Here is a 26313-nt window from a genome sequence, read left to right as displayed (position 1 = left end):
AGATGTTCTAGGTTCACTTTGAACATTTTTTTTAAGAGAGAGAGAGAATTTTTTTTAATATTTATTTTTTAGTTTTTGGTGGACACAACATCTTTGTTTGTATGTGGTGCTGAGGATCTAACCCAGGCTGCACGCATGCCAGGCGAGCGCGCTACCGCTTGAGCCACATCCCCAGCCCACCTTGAACATTTTCTGTCTTCAATCTGGAGTCTCCATCTCCCAGATACCCTGGATTTTTTTAAGTGCAAAATATTTCAAGATCACAATCTGGCATTAGGAAAGCTTATTATGTCTCCGTTATTACTGTTCATAGGTTTTTTTCAGCATATGAAAGTATAAAATTTAAACAAACAGTACTACACACATTCAAACAAAATATGAGTTCATATTAACACTTTCTGTTCAAATTCAGCACTAAAGTTTTTGCATACATTTATTTACACACACACACACACACACACACACAAACACTTTTTTTGAGGTATTCAGGAATATATGTTTTTTCTTCAACTAGGAAATCCTGGTTCTCAAGGACTCCAGGATGTCTAAATTAAAATAGCATATACCTTTTGCTTTATTTCACATGCAAGACATTCTTGCTGGTTGTCAATATAAAGTTTGAACTTTTTGTACATTTTCCCATTTCTTACATTTGAAATATAGGTGGTTCTTTTCTTTTCTTGGTGGTGATGTTGAGATCAAACCCAGGCCCCTGAGCATTCTAAGCAAGTGCTCTACTACTTAGCTGCACTCCAAGCCCCCTATCCCTAGTTCTAAATATAGAAATATTTTAGCAAAGTGAAGCAGCACAGGCCTGTAGTCCTAGAGACTCAGTAGGCCAGCCAGGAGGATCACAAGTTCAAGGCTGCCCTCAGCAACTTAGTAAGACCCTGTCACAAAATAAAAAAGGGCTGGGGAATTAGCTCAGTGATAAAGTGCCCCTGGATTCAATCCCCAGCATGTATGTATAAAAATAAATAAATAAATAAATGTTTATCGTAATTCTTTATGTCAAATTCTCTTTAGTTATCTTGGTTGTCTAAAGCTAGTTCCCTAGAAGATTTCTCAGGTAGAGTTGATAAAAACAATATCCCCCTAGTTCCTACAAGTTAGATTTTATCTGCAGTCATATAAGACTAATTTGGCTACAGTTAAAATCTTTGGCTCTCTTTTTAAATTTTTTTTAAAAAATATTTTTAGTTGTAGATGGACACAATACCTTTATTTTATTTATTTGTATGTGGGGCTGAGGATTGAACTCACTGTCTCACTGGGCAAGTCCTCCACTACTGAGCTACAACCCCAACCTCTTGGCTCTCCTTTTCTTGACTCATGCCTGTCTTTCTGGGATGCTTCATTGTCAGCAAGGATTTAATCCTGTTCCTAAAATTTTCTATTTCTCTTGTAACTTTGTATGGAATTTGATATACTTTCTTTTTTCTTGTTTTTATAAAATAAACATTCTGAAACTTTAGAAGCTGTGATTTCATCTAGCTTTTTAGTAGTTCACAGCAATATAACTCACTTTTTTAGAGGAGAAGAATTCAAAACTGACAACTAAAATCTAACCTAATAGAAATTAAAACATTGGGCAACCCCTGTTGGGTTCCCTCTATCCCTGTGAGAGTTCTGTCTCTTTTCTTCTCAGTTGAATAAATCCTACTCTTTTATGCTAAATAAATAAATACACCCCCGAGGGTGGTGGCAGTGATTGTAATAGGGCATATGAGAAACCTCTGGGGTGATGAAAATATTTATTTTTTTTTTTAAAGAGAGAGAGAAAGGGGGGGAGAGAGAATTTTTTTTTAATATTTATTTATTTTTTTTAGTTTTCGGTGGACACATCTTTGTTTGTATGTGGTGCTGAGGATCAAACCCGGGCCGCACACATGCCAGGCGAGCGCGCTACCGCTTGAGCCACATCCCCAGCCCTGAAAATATTCTTGATTACAATGGTAGCATGGGATATTCATTTCTCAATGTTCACTCAACTATATATACACTTAAAATAAGTATGTACAATCATGCCGCAGTATCTGTAAAGGACTGATCCCAATGCCCTCCATACCAAAATCTGCAGATATTCAAATCCCTTATGTAAAATTAAAATGCTACATTTTTATTTGCATATCACACACATCCTCCTGTATATGTCTTTTATAATACTTAATACTATGAAAATGCTAAGTAAATAGTCACTGCACTTTATTGTTTGGGGAATAATGATTTTAAAATTTTCATGTTCAATACAGATAAACTTTAAAATATGTGTGTGAATATTTTGGATCTGTGGTTGGTAAAAAACATGGGTGTAGAACTCCTGGATAAAGAAAGTCAACAATATTATTGTATATAAACTATACTCAAAAGTGACTTAAAAAAAAAAAAAAAAGACACTATGCTCCAGAGGTTGAGGTGGGAGGATGGCATGTGTGAAGACAGCCTCAGCTAGCACCTTATCAAGACCTTGTCTCATAATAAAAATCAAAATGGGGGCAGAATCTGGGCATGTGATAAGAGTGTCCCTAAGTTCAAACCCTTATTTTCTGCAGTCTCCTCTCCTGGCTCTACTCTCCTCCTGTTCTAACTGGACCCTTTTTTCCTTTGTCTCAATTTTTCTTGATCTACTCAATTTGGATTCTACACTCGTTTCTTTTCATTGAGTCTCTTTCCTGGAATAGAGCTCTAGTTCATTTCATATTTAAAGAGTTTATAGGACTGTAACCCCTTCCGACCTGACTGCAAATTGTTTGTACTTATCTGAATTGGAATGCACACTTGTCTAGCTTTAGCTGCTGTGTTAGTTAATTATTGCTTAAGTCAATGTTACCAACCTACAATAAAATTTACCCCAATTTCCAAGGGTCAGGAATTTGGGAATAGCTTAACTGGGAAATTTATGGCTTAAGGTCTTTCATGAAGTTGCAGTCAAGCTGTTGGCCAAGGTTACAGTCTCACCTAAAGACTTACTGGGGGAATAGCCACATGTTGCCTGAATAGCCTCATGAACATGTAGTTGACTCATCCCAGAAGAAGTGATCCAAGAGATAGTCCAAAATGGAAGTCATTTTTTCACAACCTAATCCCAAGGTGGTATACTATCACTTCTGCCTTATTCTATTGGTCACATAGAGTCAGTGTAGTAAAATACAGGAGGGAAATATATGAGGGTAAGAGCCAGAAAGCAGGAACAAGAGGGTCATCCTGAAAGATGGTTCCCATAACTGCTACTCTCTAATTAGATATTGATTTATTATTACTTTGGAGTTCTTCAAATCATCACACATCCAAGAGCTACTGATATTGTAGTATCTCTACTGATATTGCAGGCTTTTTGTTCATCCCACCAGCTACTTTGGGATTCATGGGGAATAAAACACCACCCCATTTTATTGTAGATGTTGCCCATGAGCTTTTAGTTGTTTGTTTTTATATGGAAATTTGAGGAGTTTTAAAGTCCATGCTGTTATTTTCCTAGAACCCCAATTATCCTTTTCTTTTCAATTTCTATGACTATATATTTGAGGACTGTTTCTTATAAGCAGCATATGGGATTTTTGCTTTAATCTAGTTTTTTGATCTTTGGTTTTAACTGGAATATTAAAATCACATGTAGTAAATTTAATGGTTGATAGAGGTAGGTTTGTTTCTGCCACTTTACTATATATTTTCTATTCTATTAATTTAATATTTCATTTCCACTATAATGAATCCACTTAAATTTTAGTGGTTGTCCAGAAACTAGACTTTGCAAACTTACATATCAATGTATTAGGTAAGATTTAGTCTCCTTGTTTGCTGCAGCCAAGCAGTTTGCAAACTAAGAGACCATCATGTATTTGTGAAGCCTCTCTACAGGTGGTCCCAAATCCTAATGTTTGCTTTCTAAGATTGCTGAAAATTCCACTCTCTTTTTTACTTACATTTTTAGCCTCCTGCCTAGCAGAAATCCAATATCTGGCAAAGTCCAAAGGTGAAAATATGCTATATGCTTGAAGCATCACAAATATCTGCCAAAAGCTCTGATTTTTTTGTGCCTACCCTGCTTCCATTTGCTCTCAATTAGGTTTTTCACTGGATTCAGAATTAAGATTCCACAGGACAAAACACAACCACAAACAAGCTGCCTCCTAAGGTTATTCCTTCTCCAGTCACAGTTACAATAGTTTTCTTTGACACTTTGCTGCCCTCTGATAAACTATTTGATTTGGCTGCTATAGTTGTTTTAGCTAAGAGTGCTGATCTACTGCCAGCCATCCCACCCTACCTGGAAGGAGAAGCCTTCCATGCACTTTTTTAAGTGATCCCATAATTGTCACAAAAACCACTAGTTTTAAAGCTTAAAATTGCCTTTTCACGTATTTCTCATTTTAGTTTAATTTAAGGCTTATCTAGACATCTATTTTCTATACACATTACTGATGAAGTCATAGAATATTCAAAACATTCAAATAAACAATTCGTTCCCTCAAGAAATACACACTTAATTACTGGTTTAGTAAAATAGTAATTGTAAAACATTTTTTAATATTTTGCCAAAAAAGAAGTTGACTGGAAATGGCACAGTCTAACAAAAACCCCCAAATAGAGCTGCACACCCAAATAAGCATTACTTAAGATACTATGTAAGTTAACAAAATAAGATGTCTAAGAAGGACTCTCAAATAAAAGGCCATCAAAAAGTTCTCTTATTGTTAAAGTTAAATGGGCAGGGCTGGGTTGTGGCTCAGTGGCGGAGCACTTGCCTAGCATAAGTGAGGCACTGGGTTCAATCCTTAGTATCACATTAAAAAATAAATATATAAATAACAAAGCTTTTTTTCTCTTTTAAAGACTGCATGTAAAAAAAAAGATAAATGGGAAATAAACTACCTTGAAGATGAAGAAAATACTAATATTACTACTGAGTATATGGAGAAAAAAGCATCCTCCAAGGATTGAACCAAGACTAGGATCCATAAAGTTTCAAAGGTCTGAATTCATTCTGTGTGTGTTATCTAAAAAAATTCAAGCAGAGAATTTAAATTAAAGTTAAATGGCACTGCCAAAGGACTGGTAGAAGCAAACTCAAATCTCTAGAAAAATTCAATTTGGTTAGTTCAATACCCATTTTAAGATAAAATTTGATTTCAGAGATGTTAAAATATGGGGGAAAAACTCTTCTCAGAATCTATAAAATTTTGTATTTATTGAGAATCCACTGTAACAAGTCCTTAGAACAGGGCCTGACACATAGCAGCAAAAAAATAACAATAATAATAATAAAGGCATTGATGGTACACAGGACAGACAAAATATGGGCCCCAAAGGAGTCCTTGTTCTAGTCCCAGGAAGCTATGAATGTTACCTTACATAGCAAAAGGACTTTGCAGATATAATTAAGGGCCATGAAATGAGATTATCCAGGTAGGCGCAATATAATCACAAGGGGTCTTAAAAGTAGAAGGGGAAGAGGAAGTAGAAGAGCTCTAAAGAAAATTTGACTACAAAATAATGGGCAGGAAGTGGCTGTCTTTGAAGATGGAGAAAGCAGACCATAGGCCAAGGAACATAGGAGGCCTATAAAGCTAGGAAAAAAGGGAAAATAAAACAAAACACTCAAAACCCTAACCAGATTCTCCTTTAAAGTATCTCCAAAAATGAGCAAATTCTTGGTGACACTTTGATTTTTGCCCTGTGAAATCCAAACTCAAGAATTCCAACCTCTAGAACTAAGTTGTATTGTATATGCCATGAAATCTGTGGTAATTTGCTACCGCAGCAAAAAAAACTAACACAAATGATATAAGAGACAAATAAATGTCTGGTGATAATAAATACCATTTAAAAAAAAAAAAAAAAGAGAGAGAGAATTCAAGTAACCCAGGACTGGTACATAGGGAATCTAGAAGACCTCTCTGAAGTAATACTTAAGCAGAGATTTGAAACACAACGAGCAGCCCAGGCAGACAATAAGACAAGGTCCTGAGGTGTGGGCATGTTTACAGGATGAAGCAACTCTTGGAGGGCAGCATGCTAGGGTACAATGAACTTTGACTGATACCTTCATATGGACATAAAATACATATTCTGTAAGAACATTCATTGATGATAATATTACTTAAGAAATTCTGTAATAGATATGAAAAAAATTTAGTACATAGTTTAATGTAATAAATCTTATAATAGTGTCTGAAAACAAGTATATCTACAGTTTTAGTAAGACTGAATAAATTTTCTTGCTATAGGATACAACTACTACTTTACTTGTGAACATTTATATGTGGTATTTAATACTCTACATATTACAATAATAGTAAACAAATTATTTTGTAAATATTATTTAAACCACAAAATGTGTTGTGAATTTTCTCCAGAATTAAAATAAAAACAGAAAATAACAACTTAAAAATACAATTTGTAAACTAGAATTAGACAGTTCAAATATATTCACTTTTTGATACTCACAAATTAAAAACAGAAACAAGCATGAACAAATTCCAAGTTCCCTTATCAAATCTCCAAAACAGATTAAAAATCATGTCCTGTATTTGTTTCTTTCTTTATACCTTCAATACAAAAGAGGGGATTAAAGCTGAAGGTTAATCTTTGCAAAAATCTAACAAAATTGATCAATCTCACTCAAAAAGTCGCAAACTAATTTTTCAGGGATAAAAAAGAAATATTACAAGAGATATTGCACATATTAAAAACATGTGGCTAACAAATTTTAAAATTCAGATACAGATTATCAGAAAATTAAATTCTAGTTCAAGAACAAAAAATATGAGTGGTCCTATAATCATTACAGAAATTGGATTAATCACAAAAACCTTCCCCAAAGAAAACTCAGCCCTAGGACTTTACTGAAAAGTTCTACCCAATACTGAAGAATACAAAATATACTATGAAACAGAAAAGATATATTCCACATTATTTTATGAACTACCATAATCCATACAGGTGAGTTAGAAAAATTTATATGCAAATTTACTTAATACAAATGTAAAATCCTACCCCAGATATTGTGAAACCAAACCTAGGAAAGCTTGTCTTTAAAACAAAAACAAACAAACAAACCCCCTAAAATCAAACACTATGATTACTGATGAAATTTTTAAAATTCTTTTGGCAATAAGGAAAAAAAAGATGCTACGTACTGAAGGGCCCAGCTACTAAATAGGATGAGGAAGAAACCAAATAAAGGACAAATCAAAATGTCATAATTCAATGATTATAATCATAAACATTTCAAAACAATCTACGTGTAAATTTTAATCTTACTTGTAGTCCTACATACAAGTAAAAGAAAAGATGACTGGAAAATTCAAACTCCAAGTACACAGAGCTAAGAACATTTAAGACCTACCTGAAGAACAAAGTAGGATGACATGGGTAATAAAACAGCAACTTTATGATCTCTGGGAATGGAAGTTTCTTAAGCAAGATACAGAGAGTAAAAGCATAAGGACAAATTTTCTTGATTTTTGAAACCTCAAGTACATTAAAATTAAGAAAATTTCTATTCAAACATTACAAGGAGAAAAAAGTCAGAGTTGAAAAGAATATTTTTGTCACATAAACTGAAATGATCTAGTATCCACACCTGGAATTCCTAAAAACCAAAACAGTATCTAGCAACAAAGAAATCCAACAAGTTTTGGAGCTGGATGATCAAAAAAGATATCCAAACTGCCAATAAACAAACAAAAACTCCATTAGCTAATGAAATGTGAACTAAAGCCACAAAGAGATACTATTTTATTATACACTCATTTAATTAGCAGAAACTGAAGTTTGACAAAATTAAGTGTGAATATGAATGCAGCACAATGGAAACTCTCATACTGGTGCAAAACTGTAACCTGACATAGTCACTTAAATATTTGGTTCTATTTACTAAAGATGCACAGGTTCTATAATCCAACAATACTACTTCTAGCATTTTGCATCCTAAGTAAACAATGTACATATGCACAATGACACAGGTTCAAGAATGTCATGGCAGCACACTTGTAACAAGCCTAAATTATCAACAACAGAATGCATTTATATTTTCATGCTCATTATTTATCCATTCTTACCTGTGAAGGGAAAAGATGTTTCATGAAAAAAAAAAAAAATCCCACACACAAGCCACACTGTCTACTTTTTTGGCTCTTATGTTTCTAACACTTTCAGTAAAAACTTGTATGATGGGAAAACAATAATTTACAGGATCATGTTTTTTACTGTTGGAATAGTTATCCCAATCATTGTATTAAGGTAGTATTTGCCTTTCCATCATTTCCACTAAAATGTAGATCTAGTCTCCAAAGCCACAGTACTCTCTCAGAATCATTTGGAGATACATTTTTAATACTCAGTTTTGTTTTTCAGCTCAGTGCTTTGAGTTTTGTTATCTCCTCCTATTGTATACACATGCTTTTTAAAATATCCTACTTTCAAGTACATTATAAGGCTCCCAACACAGCTGATTTATTTAGGTGGTTTCTCCTTCTTAATGATTCATATCCATATAAGAATTTAAAGTTGTTTAGAATTCTGTAACTGAATTAAATACTTCATCACTCTTGTGTTTCTGTAGAAACTTCTGAAATCTGTTTTCAATGAAAACAGCTTTGATCCTTAGCATCACAAATAATAAAATATAAGCTTTTTCAGCACATGCTAACATTCTTCTTCCTTATCTCGGGAATCAGCAAAGTTTTAAAGGCCAGACAGTCTAAGCTCAGATGCTCTCAGTTGAAACTATTCAACAATGCTGTTTTGCATGAACCAGCCAGAGATAATACATAAATCAATGGGCATTGCTGGGTTCCAATAGAACTTTATTTACAAAAATAGGCAGTTAGTGGGCTACAGTTTACTTACCCTTGCTGAATATTTTTAGTCATAAGCAGGTGTTTGCTCCCAGATTTGTCACCTTAAGTTACTAACCCAGTTAACTAGAACTTGACTTGTTTATTTTTTTCCTTATGTAAGAAAACTGTCAGTGCCATTCTAAAATACTCAATGCTCAATACAACAAATTGAAGAATTCATTATCAAAAAAGAACTGCATAAAAATGAACATAGAAGGGGCTACAGTTGTGGCTCAGTGTTAGAACACTTGCCTAGCATGTATGAGGCACAGGGTTTTAAATCCTTAGCACCACATAAAAATAAATAAAATAAAGGTATTGTGTCCACCTACAACCAAAAAATATGTTTTAAAAAATGAATATAGAAGGATGCTTAAACATTATTTGTTCTAAAGGACTGTTAATATATTTTATTTATTAAAAAAAGTAAATTAATGATTATTCAGCCAATAAACTATTCAGATTAAACACCGAGGTGGTGATAATAATCTCTTAGGTGTAAATGGTTATCTGAAACAATGCAGAGTACTTCATTATGTGATGAGGTAAACCTTTAAAGTATTTCTTACAGAATTAATGATGTAAATATCTGAGTGGCTTGGTATTTTAGGTAACTTTTTGTATTTTGAATTCTCTTCATTAAGTTGGCTAAATTCCTTAAATTGAAGGAAAATTCTGGTTAGTGTTGGAAGTCTAGCAGATACCTATTAGATAGTCATCTATTGTTATTATATCAACTTAGCTATTAAGATGCTTTTGTATATTTTGTTTCATTTATAAGAATCTTGTGTATAAGTAAAGATTTTTCTAATTAGATACTCAGTTATGTCCACCGTTCCTCCAAATATCTCCAGCCTTAAAATGGAGATAGTGATTTAAGACATTCTTAATAAAAATTCAAGATATTCTCTTATAGTAAGGAAATTTCCATCTTTCATAAACTACACCTTTAAAAAAAAAAAAACAAGGAACATGTGCTTTATACCTAAAATTTACATTCCTTAATTCAGTAACTAAGTAGCATGTGAAGAGAATCTTACCCTAGGAAGATTTTCACACGAAGTTCTTTTTTGGTCCTTGAGATTGTCTTCAATGTGGTAATTTCTGCATCATACCAAAATCCTCTTTTTCCTGGATTTTCTACATTGTAATTAACCATTACTACATCACCAACATTTAGTTCGTTCCATTTCAAAATAGTTCTAGCTCGTGGCCGAAGATTCTGGACGTTCATTTCTAGAGTACCACTTTCCGGGTACCTGAGGAGAAAGAGGGGAAAAAAAAAAAAAACACAGAACACAGCCTATGATAATCACCAAAGATGACTAAACAATTTGCAACAATTAGAAAAACTTAGAGTTAACAGTCTAGGAGAATAAGTAAAACAGGTTGCAACATCTTTAAATAGAGGGTATATTTTGATGACCTCTCACCTGTACTGTGATACATACCTACAGGCTGGTTTCTTAAGTGTGAGCATGAACCCTCACTCCCCAGCCCTGTTACACCTTGGAGATGCAGGTGTCTTCATGGCTTACAGTATGCCAACCAACCACTATCATATCTACTTTGAGGGTGCTATGTACTATTTATGTAACATCTATTTAGTTAAATATTACCATTATAAACTGAATATTATGAATGAGAGTATGTATTCTTCTTAATGACACTTAAATGACATCCAGTCATGATTTTAATTACCACAGCAAAACAATTCTTATTAAAATCTTAGGAAGATATGGTTAGCTGGAGAATAGGGGGTGTGAGAGTGGTAAACACAAACTCTGGCTTCACATTTTTTAATCCAAGTTTAAGAATTATCTTAATAGGCTTAGATGTTGGCCTCTTCCGGATATTGGAACCAAGTCATTGAGTTCTGTCATTTGCCTTATGCATAATAAAAAACCAGAGCCTAGCATGCTCCAATAGCCTTAACTTACTCAGGAAGAGAAAATTCTAGTTCTTCAACATGGCCAGCTTTCTAGTAATGTTTAAAAATAAAACCAAAAGTCCAGAAATTTATGCGTAACAGAATTCTAGAAGAACTTGGCTTTATTTCCTTCTATAGTTTTAGAAGGGTCTTCAATTTTAGGCCTAATTTATTGATATCATCAGGCCAAAGACAGTAATTTAACAGTCCACACTGGTTTCTGTAAAATTAAGAACTTTTGCCTATATATATTATTAGGTAGTAGAGGGACAAAAAACAAACAAAAAAACCCAAGTAACATCTAATTCCTGCTCTTAAAAAATTCAATCTATTAAGATAGACCAAAGTGCTATAGCAGTGGTTCTCAAAGTATGGTCTACAGACCAGCAGCATCAACACCAACTGGATATGTGTTAGAAAAGCATATTATGGGGCTCCATTTCAGACTTGAGTCAGAAATTCTGGCAATGAAGCCTACTAATATACTTTTAAAATCAGTGGTTCTAATGCATGTTCAAGTTTGAGAACTTAATATGCTATAGGAACATGAGAGTAATTAAATATTATATATCCCAAGTGGCAACACTGTCAGAGTAAAAACTAAGTTGATTAGGAGTTAAAAGATTTCTTCCCTAAGTATTCTGTTCGATATGAAAGTGGGTCTGAAGTTGGAAGAAGCTCTAGCAGCTAGTCTTTATTCCTCCAATCAAACAAGGACTATGCAAGTCTAGAACTGACAGTGTACTGAACTAATTTAGAATAAGTGATACTATTTCTGTATGGAATCTTTAATCAAGTCTCTAAGTATTAGTTAATAGGGGAGGGACAGGGATTGCAGGATTGGCAAAGGGCCTCAGAGATTATCTGGTTTAATCTATGCCATAATTCCTTTCAACAAGCCTTCCAAACATTAGTCTCTGCTTAGATAATAAATTATTATTTTTAATTTTTCTAAATTTATTCTCAGATAATAAATTATGAAGGCTTTTTTGGGGGGGGGGCTTGGGTAAAGAGTTTATTAAGCCTCATAATCAAAAAGCTCAGGAATTCTGTTAAGGGCTTGGTTGATGACCTGATATGAGGGCATTTTTAACCCTAAGAAAAGCTATGCTGTGTTCACAAAGTTCTGACACAGGAAAGATAGGACACTTAATGGAGCAAAGATAAGCTTTTGCAACTTACTCTACATTTTAGTTTCGTGAAGAAATTTCTCCACAACAGACTTAATATTTGACAGTTTAAATCTATCATCTTCAATCACCTCCTCTAATTAATACGTTGGTTTTAGTGAATTTTTTTTTCAACTCAACAAGATTTGAACCCATTTATCATTCTGGTGTCTTCAGCCAAAGTATGTTCTATATTCAACCTGTCTATGTTTACATTCCTAGTTATGCTTCTTGCTACTGTGTATCCCTGGGAAAGTTACTGAACTTCTGTAACTATTCATCATCTAAAAAATGTAACTAATGGTAATTGCACTTCTTATGGTGGTTTTGAGAACTAAAGCCAGAAAACCTTTATAGTGCTTAAAACAGAACATGAAGAAAATATCAGTTGTACTATTCATTTTATCATTATAACATAGAAATAATCCTGAAGGAAATAAGAAGTAGGAACCTGACAAGTACAAAGTCATGTCCATATTTCACTCTTCTCCCTATTTTTTAAAAAAATATTCTTTAGTTGTTAATGGACCTTTATTTTATTTGTTTACTTGTATGCAATGTTGAGAATCAAACCCAGTGCCTCACACATGCTAGACAAGTGCTCTACCACTGAGCTACAACCCCAACTTCTCTTCTCCCTATTTCAATCCTACTTTTTTATGGTCAAACTAAATCTAAAGTTTTTAGCTCAGCATCTGGTATTTATATGTTCATATTGTTTCATGTAACTTGATCAGAAAATAACCAATATTTTTCTCAGCCTATAAAATGAAGGGAAACTTTATCTTAAGGTTTCACTGATTCTAAAGTTATGGTTTTGTTGTCAGTTTCAATATTCTTAAGGCCAAATGAGAAGAAAAACTATTTTAAATGAGATTCATTTCTCAGTTATATAATAAAGGTTGTAATTTGACACAATGATATTGTCATCATCCTGTTTTAAAAACAATGTCGTAACAAACCATGTTTCAATGGCAAAAAAAAAGAAAAAGAAAGTTCTCCATTTGAGTCTGTCAAAGTTAGAATGGAGATACTTTGAACAAAATAGAACTAGAAAAAAGTTTTTAAATTATATTTAAAATCATGTTTATGTGGAGATAAAGAAAACACATCATCTCATACACAAGAACAAGGGAATTTATGTTTACAATGTCAAAAGAGAATAATGTAGATTATACGTGTATATACTCTATGTACACATACATACCTAAGATATGTCACAAAAATGAAGTGCATATTTTCTAATTCTAGACAGAGAGATGCTAGGTTAATTGGTATATTAAAACAAAACAAACAAAAAAACAAGGAACGGACACCATAAAACTACTTTTGACAAAGTTAAGAACGTGTCAAATGCTCAAATATTACCTAATATTAATGTTATTCTTTCCCTGGACATCTTCATCTACACATATCTTAACATTTATATAATGACAACTCTGAAACTTTTCAGAGCCAGGTGCACTGGCAAATGCTTGTAATCCCAGTGACTGAGGCTGAGACTGGAAGGATGCAAGTTAGAGACCAGCCTCAGCAACTTGGCAAGGCCATTAGCAACTTAGTGAGACCCTGTCTCCAAAAAAAAAAAAAAAAGGATGGGGAAGTGGCTCAGCAGTTAGGCACCCTGGGTTCTAATCCATGGTACTAAAACAAACAATAACAGAAAGGAGGAGGGGGGAGGGGGAGGCGGAGAAGGAAACTTTTTAGATTCCTATTTTTTTAGTTGTTGATAGACCTTTATTTATATATATGCAGTGCTAAGAATCGAACCCAGTGCCTCACACAGACCAGGCAAGAGGTCTACCACTGAGCTACAACCTCAGCCCTCAGATTCCTATTTCTAACTATACCTCTAACCCAGAAGTCCCAGAAGCATCCCAAAGGAATCCCCCTACCCCATAATCTGCTGATGCTTAGTTTTAGTCTCTGGTAGCAACCCTTCATGCTCTCAGAAACTAAGGAGTTTTCCCTAATTTCTCTTACAATGCCTCCCTCCAGTTACTAAGTTCTCCATTATATATTCTTTTGATATTAATTTACTGTAATGCTATAATCTTAGTTAAGATCTGCATTTCTCAGATAATTGCCAAGGCCCAACATATCTCTTTACTTTTAAAGATCACAACCTCCAATCCTTATCATATTCCTGCCAAAGTGAAGATTCTAAAACACAGATCTACTTAAGACATTTTATCAAGTTTGATAACAATCTATTGATAGGCTAGAAAAAGCAGGTATTCTCCTATAATGCTGAGAGAAATGAAAAGTGGTAATTGACCCCCTTGTGGAGGGGACTCTGGCAATAGCTAGAATTTTGCCTATACATATGTCTTCTGACCCAGGAATTCTACTTTTAGAAATCCATCCCAATATAAATAACAAAAATCTTCACAAAGAGACATATAAAAGTCTATTTTATAACTGCACTATTTGTAATAATGGGACTAGAAACAATCAAACGTCCATAATAGGAAACCATTTAAGATAACATGGTACACTTATATAATGGAATGTTATGTTCTTAAAAAAAAAGAACGAGGAATATATGCTCTAGAATGACTTCTAGGCTATATTAACTCAACAAAGCAAGGAACAAATCAGTAGTGCGCTATTTTCTATCTAGTATATGAATATGTAAATGCAAATATTTGCTAGAAATGGAGTATGTTTCTTTTGCTCTGCTTTGTTTTTGGAGATTTAACTATAAACCATGCAATGTTTCACATAATTATAAAACAAACCAAATAAAAAATGTGAGAAGTTCCTAAAAACCAAAAGGAAAATAAAAAAAAAAATGTACACAAATGATGACTTCACTACATTGTGAAAAACTGTGACAAGTTATTTGAAAACATAATAAGTTGACTATATAGCCCAAATGAGATATTTCCTAAGGACAAAACAAAATTTGAAAAAGCAACCTTTCAGTAATCACATCATTTGTGGTAGTAGTACTGTTAGTCTGAAACTACCATGTGAATAGGATAAAGCAAATTAATGGTAATATTAGGAACCATGATTGTGAGAGTCAAAGATAACATAAAATTTAAGATATTAAATTACAGTCCTCTAATTCTAAATTTCATTGTAAATATCAATAGAAACCCATAGTATATTTCCTGGTTTTATCCAACGAAAAAACCTAGACACATGCCCAAATAAGTATCAATGAGCAGTTTAAACTGTGTTCTAAATATAATTTCTTACTAAAAACAACTGGAGATCCTTGAGGAAATGGCTGAACCCAGGCCTCTGGCATCCTCTTGTACCTGAATACAAAAAAGCACTCAAAAATTATGTTAGGTTCAACCTGAAGAATCCTTCATATGCCAAAGTGGGGACAATTTCGGCACCCCAAATTAGATTAAAACTGTTAAAATCCACTAAGTTTCTAATACTACTTAAAAGAAAAAACCCTCAATCTGAAAACTGAAAAAGGTAGAGACACCTAATGGAGTGACATAAAACATGTTTAATCCCTCAAACAACAAATTGTGACATGTATGAAAAATGGTTTACCAGCGCAGCTCATGAGAGAGATTATTAGGGGTTTGTCACCCTGGTACTCACTGCATATCATACCAAAATTGTCAGGTTCCTGGAAGTAGGTTCAGCATAATCATATTAAAAAATCTAAGTTACCAAATATCAAGGCCAAGGGCCAAACACATCAGACCTTTTAAGGACAGCAGTCTCTCGGATCTGATATGTTTACTCTTATGAAACTCTAGAAAGAATTCTTTTAGCTATTTTTTCAGATGAATGTTTCAGGAAGCAGATATTAAGATGAAGGTGACACCTATGAAAGACAAGGAGAAACTAGAACTAGGAAATAAAAGCCCTTAAAATGATGACCATCAGTTGTGCTGAAAGGACAGGAAAGGAGTATGTTAGGCAAGAAAAGTTAGAGTGTAGTACAACTTGACAAATTCTTGGCTAACCCAACGCTGAACTCAGGTGTAGAAATTAACCACAGAGGGCTGGGGTTGTGTAGCTCAGTGGTAGAGCTCTTGCCTCGCATGCATGAGACACTGGGTTCGATCCTCAGCACCACATAAAAATAAATAAAGACATTGTGTCCAATCTACAAATAAAAATTAAAAAAAAAAAAAAAAAGAAGTTAACTACAGAGTTCCACCACGGGCAGAAATTGCCAGGCAAAGAAGCCTTGTCACAACTGGTCACTAACTGAGGGATTCCAGGAAAGATCATAATCTTGGCGCAAAAGCTGCAGATCTTCAAAGTGCTATGGTTAAAGGTTATCAGCTAAATCAACTCCTTGCAGTTGGTCAGTAAAAATTCTTTCTTGAAGGGAGATCTAAGCAGTGTACCCACCAAGGCCACTAAAGCCATACATTAGGCTGTTAATGAATGAAAATGATGTAAGGTCTGGGGCTTTCTTCAAAGTAATCAATGATGCTCAGAGATGCTGGTATAAATAATACAAAATTGGCCATGGTTGAAGTTAGGCAATGGGTTCATTATATTGTTCTTTCATGTGTTTAAAGATTTCTATAACAAAAATAAAGTAAAAGTGCTACAAGTTAAAATCCAAATACTAGCTAGAAACAAAAGGTTCTCTCCATCTTTTGAAGTGTTGTACCATATGCATGCAAAATTCAAAAGATAACACTCAAAGCTTACAATAAAGACAGTCTCTCGTCCCAGCCCACCACACCCACTGACTTCTGTTCCCCAGAGGCAATCACTTTCAATTCTTAGCTACCTCTTAATTACCTACATATCTTTAAATAGCATGCTTATAATTTTTGAACCGTTACTCTACCAATTTCCCATATCCAGTTCACTTGCCTCCAACCTCCTGTTCTTTACAATTACTAACATGTACAAGGAACTCTAAGTAGTTATATATATTTACAATAACCCTTATAACACAGATAGAAGTCATTGTATCCCCATTTTTCAGAAAAAAATAAAAAATTAAATAACTTATTCAGATACTAGGGAGGAGCAGAGACATGGTTCAAACCGATGATCTGGCTCTATACTCCGTACTCTTAACAAGAGTTGACAAACGTTTAACTTGCTCTCAAGCACATTATACAAACTATGTAGTTTGTAAAACAAAACAAAACAAAAAATCAGTATTTTTCTTTACATGTTGACTGAACAGTATTCACAGTTAAGCAATGAAATATTCTTTAATCACATTTCTTTCATAGTTTTGCTTTCTTTTCAGTGCCTAATTGCCCTTTTTGGTCACTAGTTTTCTATGTACCAGTCACTAATTTATCTCCATTTCACCACAGTTGTAAAACTCCTATATGTTCAAACATTTCTGGTACTCTACTAATCTTGTGGGCTTCAAAACATCTCTTCCACAGCCCTTATTCCAATCTGGACACTTGCTCTGCAGGTCTAGACCTGTTCTACAGCTGTCATGCTGGGATCGTCTTCCATTTCTTTCTGTGCTGAATCCTGGTTCCTAAATAACATTGCCATGTCTTCCTCTTTGATTTAAACCCTGAGTAAGGTAGAAGTGGTTTAAAGGCTCTTCATTTTCCAAGTGAAATTTACCTCCAAAGTACCTAGTGAATCCAAGGCCTGAGCCTTCCCATGTTATCAAATGGCAATTTAACTTGCTTATTGATTGGCTTCTCATCTTTAGGTTTTGGCTTTCTTTGGCCTGCTAAGTTAGATATTATGCATTCAATTGTGTTTTGCCTTCCAAAATTTTGTTGCTTTGTCTTGTATTTTTTTTATATCTATCTTTTTTTTGGTCCTGGGAGTTCATGCATTTATTCTTTTATTTTCTTCTAGGAAGGTACAGGAACAAGTAGAAAAAATATGCATCTTAATTTGCAATGTTTAAATTGAAATTTTTGTTCAACTTTAGTTTCATTACTTCTTACTCGCCACATTATTTTCTTTAGCTATGTAATCTATTCTCCTCTTTCTTTATCCCTTGGTATCCTGCTATTTCCCTTCAGTAACACAGAAATATTGTCAACCCTGTAATCTCAAAGCTAAGTGTGCATATTTCTATCACAGCACTTATACTGCAAAGCAGGAATTTTTCATGGAGAAGAAGGAACTATGTTCACATTTTAGGATGCTTGGGATATACCAAGCATACAAATGTCTGGAAACACACCCAACCCATTAAACAGAAAACTGCTTTTATATAACTGAAGTTCTTGGTTGAATACAATAAATTATGACCACAGCATTTGAAAAAGATCTTCTTGATTCTGATACTCTTCTCTTCTTCCTGAAAAACCTTGACCTAAATAGTTATTTGACATATTAGTCCATTTTGTATTACTATAACAAAATAGCTGAGGCTGGTAACTCTATTTAAAAAAAAAAAAGAGGTTTATTTAGCTCACAATTCTGGAGGTTCAAAGTCCAAGATCAGGTGGGCCCCACTGGTTCAGCCTCTGGTGAAGGCCTAATGGCAGATATACCAAAACAATGTGTCACAATGGCAGGAGCATATGTAGGAGGAAGAGATCATATCTTGAAACAGGAAGCCAGGAAGACTGGGGTCCCAAAATATTTTCCAAGGGCATACCCCTAAGTGATCTCAGGACCTTCAATCAGGACCTCTTAAAGGTTTCACCACCTCACATTACCACACTGGGGACCTCACTTCCAATACCATGAATCCTTATCGAAACCATATCCAAACCACACCAGGTAGGAATATAGAATTCCATGCCAGAGATAATGAGAAAAATGTTTTGTTTTTAGTGTACTTAAAACAACAAGAACAAACATGTACATAGCTAAACTCTTAATTATAGTAGATTTAAGATAAAATCTATTCAATTATAGGCAGCCACTAATACAGCATTCCCTTTCCCATGAGGTTTAATGTACAACACTGAAGCTAATCACTGCAAATTGTCCGAGCAGCTGACTTCTTCCAGACTTTGCACTGAGAAGAACTGATTATACCAACTATATGAAGCACTTTGGCTGAAGTGGAAACTTGAACCACTTCTAAAACAAATCTTAAGGTATTCACAAAGAACTGGAGCACAGAAATGTATCAAGGTCAACTTTACTTACCACTGTTCCAAGTGTCAACCCTATTCTTATGGATGGAAGAAACTAGGGTCCTTCCTCTTTCTTTTGTAAGCATGATCTCTTGGTTCTCAGAATCTGGATTCAAGGTATTATTCTACTATGGGTACAAGATAATCATATCCTTGAATTTTGAACCAATTAGGTGAGACACAGATTGTATTTCCAGTGAGCCTTAAATATATCTGAAGTTTAAGTTTTCCCAATAAAATTCACAATGTTCCAAGTATAATATTCTTTCAGCTACCTTTCAGTGCATATGCTTTTGATTATCCTTAACTGTATGACATTTTTGCCAATTAAAAACAAAACTGGCTTTTAAATTTTTTTATTATTATTATTATTTTGTACCAGGGATTAAGCCCAGGGGTGCTTAACCACTGAGCTACATCCCCACCCCTTTTTTTGTTATTTTATTTAGAGAAGTGGTCTTGCTGAGTTGCTTAGGTCCTCACTAAGTTGGTTTTTAGTAACAGCAAACAATCAATGATGAGGGAATTAAATTTTAGAGAAACAGATTAGGCTCTTAAAAATAAAAAAGTGTACTATACAATAGTGAAGCTACATTTTCATAGATGGCTTGTAATCTATTAATTCTAAAAGACTTAAACTACTTTAATAAGCAAAGTAGTATCAATGAAACTATTCCTTCAAACCATGGCTTCCTGTGGCTAATATGTTTAAATAAGGACACCATTCATCTGCAGGCATGTTCTAGTTTAGCAAATCTTTAATGTTATACCACATGCAAAAAGAAAGCATTTCTTATTCTAATAGATGACATTATGAAGTTTCACACCTTAAATTTAGTGCTTACTCACAATTAAAAATAAAAACTTACTTAAAACTGCTTACAGTAGGATTTTACACATTACATGGAAATCTCATTTTTAGAACACATTAACAATATCAGATAACTATTTGATAATTATGGAAAAACATAATCAGATTAAAAGCACCTATGCAAAAAAATACAATACTTCAGTATTAAGAATACTTACCAAAATATATGTTGTGTTAATTAGTAAGTAAAAAGCAGAAAGTATGATTCTATTACTACTAGGTATTTTTCAAAGTTACAAGAATAAAAAACATATATCAAGTAGATGTTTACAGAGGATGAAATTAATGCTGAAATATTTAAAACAAAAGATTACCAGTAAATTGAAGACCTGGAATTCAAACCACATTCTCAATCTAGAGTCTCAACTATAGTCTGAGAGAACTATTGCTCTGTATACTCCATGGGGTCCTGGGATCTCTGTTCAAAAAAGATTTCTGGGCTCTACCAAAGGCCCGCACATCACAGGGGTCGGGGAGTCCCCTCAACAATCTTCATCCTAAACACCTTACCTGGGAAAATCTGTGGTGTTTCTGATGTTTTGTTTTGTTTAACAGCACTGGGGATGGAACCAAGGGGCACTCTACCACTGAACTACATTCCCAGCCCTTTTTATTTTGAGATAAAGTCTCACTAAGTTGCTGAGGCTGACTTTCAACTTGCAATCCTGCTGCCTCAGCCTCCTGAGCCTCTGGGACTACAGGAGTGTACCACTATGCCCCAGCCAGTTTTACTACTTTCTAGAAAAGCTACTTTAAAATAAAAATACCACTTGATTTTATTCAGAATTGTTTCACTGACTTCTATTTGCAATAGCCATAATTAAGACTACTCAAAAGCATGTACTTGGCTAAAAATAGCTACAAAAATCAACATTGAGAACAATGATATCATTATTCTATAACATTTGCCAGAATGAACTCTTAATTACTGCCCAAATTACCCGCAAAGTCCTAGGTGATGCTGTTGACATTTCCACTTAATCCCATGGTAAAGCCTTGATATTTCCATTAAAACAATAGTTTAACCTATTTGGTTTTAAAAATGCTTTTAACTAATTCATTGTGAGTCTTCTCCACAGAAAAATCATAAGCACTTACAAGTAAAGCTCTTCTGGCATACAGTATTTCTTCTGCAAAAATTGTTTAACTACAGGGATTAAATTTTTTTTTTAAGTTATATGAACAATTCCATGTGCTATATGTAGACAATGTTAATAATAAGGTATTATAAACAGGTATAGACAGTGATACCTCTTTATAAGCATGCTTCTCCCAAAATGAGAGGTAAAATTGCAAGTATGCTTTTCTGAATGTAAGTCTACTACTTACTAGCTTGTAACATTGGGGAAGTTATTCAACCTCTCTAAAATCTCAGTTATTCCCACTTTACACATCTACTTCACTGAGTTTTTAATGAGGATTATATGAGATAATTCAGGTAAAGTACCGGTAAAGTGCTTGACCACAATGTTATTTTAGTAGAATTACTAGTTTAAGCTACTATAATGTTGATATCATTATAAAAAGGTTTTTAGCAAACATTTATGTTTATTTAAAGACTGCAACTTTATCTAGTTCAGACAATAATTATTAATTCTTAAGATATGATTTATAAATATAACAACTTTCATAAGAATTTTTCTTTTTTAAATACATATTTTCTCAAACTGTCACGTGTTTTCTAACTTTTCTCCTTATAGAAATCATCTAAAGGGCTGGGTTGTAGCTCAGTGGTAGAGCACTTGCCTAGCATGTGTGGGGCACTGAGTTCAATCCTCAGCATCACATAAAAATAAATTAAATAAAGGTATTGTGTCCATCTACAACTAAATAAATAAAAATCAGCAAAATTTGTAAAATAAGATATCTAAATTAGGCCATTATATTTAATAAAATAATAAAAGAAAAAGCAAGTCACTAACAAAGTTTTCTTCAACTTACCTTTTTAATTGGCCTGTAAGACTGACAAAAGGAATATAATAGTGAATTCTTGATAGACACTAATGAGAATAGGTAGTGTGGTAACTATGGCAAAAATTTAAGTCTAGATACATGATTAAGAACTTTATATTAACATTTCTTTAGAGAAATTTTGAACTGGATGAAAATTTATTGGTTGATTATGCTGTAATGAACAGAGAACAGACTGTTTCATTAACTGACATCATTTCAAAGTAAAGCATTTTCCAATCAGGGGAGAAACTGAGATCTACTTCAAGCCTATAACCTTCAGGAAGCTTGACTTACAAGGACTGACTTTAAGAGTGAAACAGAACATAGATCTAGATCTCAGAAAAAGCACTCAATGATTACACATTTGAGAATTTAATAGAGCTGGGTGGTGGCGCGCACCTGTAATTCCAGCTACTTGGAAGGTTGAGGTAGGAGGATCACAAGTTTGAGGCCAGTCAGGGAAACTTAGAAAGAACCTGTCTCAAAATAAAAAATAAAAAGGGCTGGGAGAAAGCTCAGTGGTAGAGTACCCTGGATTCAACCTCTATGTCAGAAAATTAAAAAGTTTAATAAATTCCCCATAAAGTTTAATAAATTCTCCATAAATACATTATGAACATTACTTTCTAAACAACAATGGGTAAAGACGGCATAGTGCAGAAATGATCCCTTATTTAAAGTCATCTACAGATCATTTAGCTTGAATGAAATAAAATCTTTTAGGAAAGAATGAGTACTAATAGTTTTGCCTAAATGAAAAAATAAACAACAAGCTATAAATGGGCATGGTGGCAAAAGCCTGTAATTCTAGCAATTTAGGAGGCTGAGGCAGGAGGATTGCAAGTTTGAGGCCAGCCTCAACAACTTACTGAGTCCCTGGCTCAAAATACAATAAAAAGTGCTGGGGATATGGCTCAGTGGTAGTGCGCCCTTGGATTCAATCCCCAGTACTTGGGGAGTGGGGGGAGGAGAGGAGAGCCATAAGCCTAATTGTGTGCTAAAGTAAGGATGAACATTCATTCAGGTTCTTCAGATACTACATATTACCCCTGACTTTTTTTTAAACCTTTATTTTATTTATTTATTTTTATGTGGTGCTGAGGATTGAACGAGTGCCTCACACATGCTAGGTGAGCACCCTACCACTGAGCCACAACCCCATCCCCTTACCCTTGGCTTTTTTAGAAAATATTTTTATTAGTTGATGAAATTTTTTATTTGATTTATTTATTTGTATGTGGTGCTGAGAATTGAACCCAGTGCCTCACATATACTAGGCAAACGCTCTACTACTGAGCCATAATCCAAGCCCTACCCTTGGCTTTTAATAAAATATATTTACTATATTTAGTTTCACTGTCATATTAACCTCTTTCCCCAATGTTGCTCTTTAGTAGTAGGTATGTGATAGCAATGGTTAAACTCAAGACAAAAGGAAATCTTATTGATGAGTGGTTGTTAAAACTTAGTGTGCATCAGAATCACTAAGAGAATTTAAATTTCTTTGATCAAATTATGCTTTGTGCATGTACAAATTTATCACAATGAATTCCACTTCTAGGAATAATTATAATAAAGGGTGAATTCTGGTGAATGAAATGAAGCAAATAATATTATGTGCATATATCAATAAATTACAATGAATTCCATTACATATCATCATAATGCACCAATAGGAACATTTTTTAAAAACCCACAGAAATATCTCGGCCACACCTAGAGATTGATTCATTATGTCTGGAATGAGTCCAAGAATTCACATTTCTAACAAGTAATGCTGATGCTCCTGGTCAAGGACTGTAGTTGGGAACCACTGGTTTAATACAGTAGTTCTCAATCATGGCTACACAGTAGAATCACAGGTTAAGAACTTTTGAAAACACCAATCCTCTGGGGCCCCTCAGGATCTATACTAGAAATTCTGCAAGGGTAAGCGTCAAGAAATAATATTTTTAAAAACTTTCTAGACAACTGTATCCAGGGTTAATCACTAGTCTAAGTGATTAACTAGAATCTACACTAAATCCACTAGGGACTTAGTACAAAAAAAGGGACAAATATTTTAGCATTTATTTGCTGATAAAGCAGCCAAATAATGAATATAGGCAAATTTGATGGTAGGGTCTCAGTTGCTGACATATCTATGGTTTAACTAAACAGAAGTTGTAGGTGTGCTTTTTGCTTTAGATCCCAGGCAACATCTAAAGCAAGTCTTTAAGATCATATTAGCTTTATATGTACTATTTGAAGGCAACAGAGGTGAATTCAATTATGTCAACCACCTTTGGGTTGAATGACAATACCACATTATTAACTCTTAGGCTCTGGAGTCTGACAAATTTAATTACAACCTTTGGCAAGTTATATAATAAACCTTGGTTTCCTCACAAGTTAATGTAACTAACACAATCATTCTAAAGTTTATGTATTCATGTAAGTAGTTAAGTTTGGACCCTAACACATAAGACTTAGGAAATATGTAGATAATGTAAAGCAAACATGGAGAACTTCATATTATTCATATGTCTGTGCCATAGACATTACCTATTAGAAATATTAAGAAAATGACTGTCTTCAAGATTACCTCTTTACCTTCAGTCAACGTCATGGCTCTTCATCAGAAGCTTCACAGACTCTATTTTCCCAAGACTAGTCACAATTTTATGAATTTAGATGTGGAGGGTCCTTTAAAATGTTAATCTTAACTTTTAATAACTACAGAGAAGATAACTCATGGGACTGACAAACATTTAGAAGTTATAAAATTGAAATAGTACAAGTTTACCAAAATAAGGAAAAATTTGATGTTCTCTCCCATTTTTTTAATTGACCAGTTAATGACTTATAATGGCCTGTTTACCTTGAGATTTGCCCATTTCTTAAACCTCTTCCCTTTTGTTTTCAGTACAAGTATCTCTAAAAGAGTTTTTATTAGGCATAGCCTCTCCCTGGTAATTAAGGTTTTGTAGGTGGAAAAGGGAAGTAGCTCTCCTCATAGCCAAGTTGTGTATGCCTACTAACCAGGTGCTTTTAAAAACAACTTAAGAATTCCTTTGAATCTTCATCTCTGGAGTTGAAATATTCCTACAGCTGACTTTCTCTTCAAGTATGAACTAGGTTGGTTGAGTCCTTATAAAACACAGGTGATGGCAGATGTAACAGCAATCAAGGGGAAAACAAAACAAAACACGCGCAAATATCTACTTTGTACCAGGCCCTTTGATATTTACCCCATGCTTGTTTTACATTATCTACAGTAAGATGTTAATCGTAGAGTTGACAGTGTAACTATATATTCTTCAGCCTATACCCCATCAAGGAGCCTATAGAAAAGAGACATTTACTAAAAGTAAAATTTTAAAACATTTCAAATCTGCTTAACATAACCTGCTTTTCATGAACTTAAAGTGTATACATCTAAAATTTTAAGAGGAAAAATGCAGATTAGGAACAAGTGATTTCATTGCCATGTTAGAACAATGAATATCCAATTCTTTGAGTATTTTGAAACCACTTTACATAACAAACATAATAGGTCTACAATGTTTATTTTTCTTCATAGACTAAAAATTGTTTTCTAAATCTACTGAGTGGAGTGGGAATTGAAAATACAACCAAATACTCATTTATCCTGATCTGATTCTGCAAGCAATTTTAATGAAGTTCATTTTAATGACTAAGAATTCATCTGGTCTGATAATATACTAGATCTGTAGTCTATTTTAAAAATAGCTTTTGGTTCTGGCATGATGGCATGCACCTATAATCCTTGTACTTAGGAAGCCAACGTGAGAGGATCACCTAAGCCCAGGAGTTTAAGACTGCCCAGGCAACACAGTAAGACCCCCAACTCAAAATAAAATTAAAAAAAAAAATGCTTTTAAATAGTTCCATTTTAAACTAACAAACACTGCATACTCTCTAAGAATTCCAGAGATGGGTTCCTTAATCCCATATATGATACTTTCCTTACCTTTGCTAAATGACAGCTTGTACACTGCTGCAGTCAGAGGTTCGAAGATATGATTATGCAGAGATTTTTCCTAATAAGCAGACAGCTTTCAACTTATTCCAGCAGGAGGAAGATGAAGTTAGTTCATTGGTGAACGTGGTAGTATCATAAATGGAATAAGATGATGGCCTATAAGTACTTAATTCCTATTTTGTTTAAGTACCAATAACAAAAAAAGTGACTTTGAGAAATGCTGGAAGTAAGTTATACTATAAAGATACATGTTTTCTGTACAAGTATCTCTAAAAGAGTTTTTATTTAGGCATAGCCTCTCCCTGGTAATTAAGGCTTTGATAGGTGGAAAAGGGAAGTAGCTTTCCTCATAGTCAAGTTGTGTATGCCTACTAACCAGGTACTTAAGAATTCCTTCAAATCTTCATCTCTGGAGTCGAAATATTCCTACTGCTGACTAATAGAATTAGTAACTTTATAAATTCCCTTAGCAATGTATCATCTCTACTGAGTATCCCAGTCTATGTCTGAAGATGGCCAATGGCTTTTCATCAGCTACAT

The 26313-nt window shown here is 34.0% G+C and overlaps 1 protein-coding gene across 2 annotated transcripts in view; it reads right to left on the bottom strand.

The window, feature by feature from the left end:
* Positions 1-26313, bottom strand: part of Uhrf2 (ubiquitin like with PHD and ring finger domains 2) — a 78541-nt gene that overhangs the window by 30102 nt on the left and 22126 nt on the right. For both annotated transcript variants that reach the window (XM_027943063.2, XM_071600631.1), the window contains one exon: positions 9884-10102. In XM_027943063.2, the coding sequence (XP_027798864.2) occupies positions 9884-10102 (219 nt within the window). The remainder of the gene's footprint in view (positions 1-9883; positions 10103-26313) is intronic.

The sequence above is a fragment of the Marmota flaviventris genome, chromosome 13, assembly GCF_047511675.1.
Source record: "Marmota flaviventris isolate mMarFla1 chromosome 13, mMarFla1.hap1, whole genome shotgun sequence".
In the NCBI taxonomy this organism is placed as follows: domain Eukaryota; kingdom Metazoa; phylum Chordata; class Mammalia; order Rodentia; family Sciuridae; genus Marmota; species Marmota flaviventris.
Note: the sequence above shows the minus strand (reverse complement) of the source record. Positions and strands in the feature narration are given on the sequence as shown.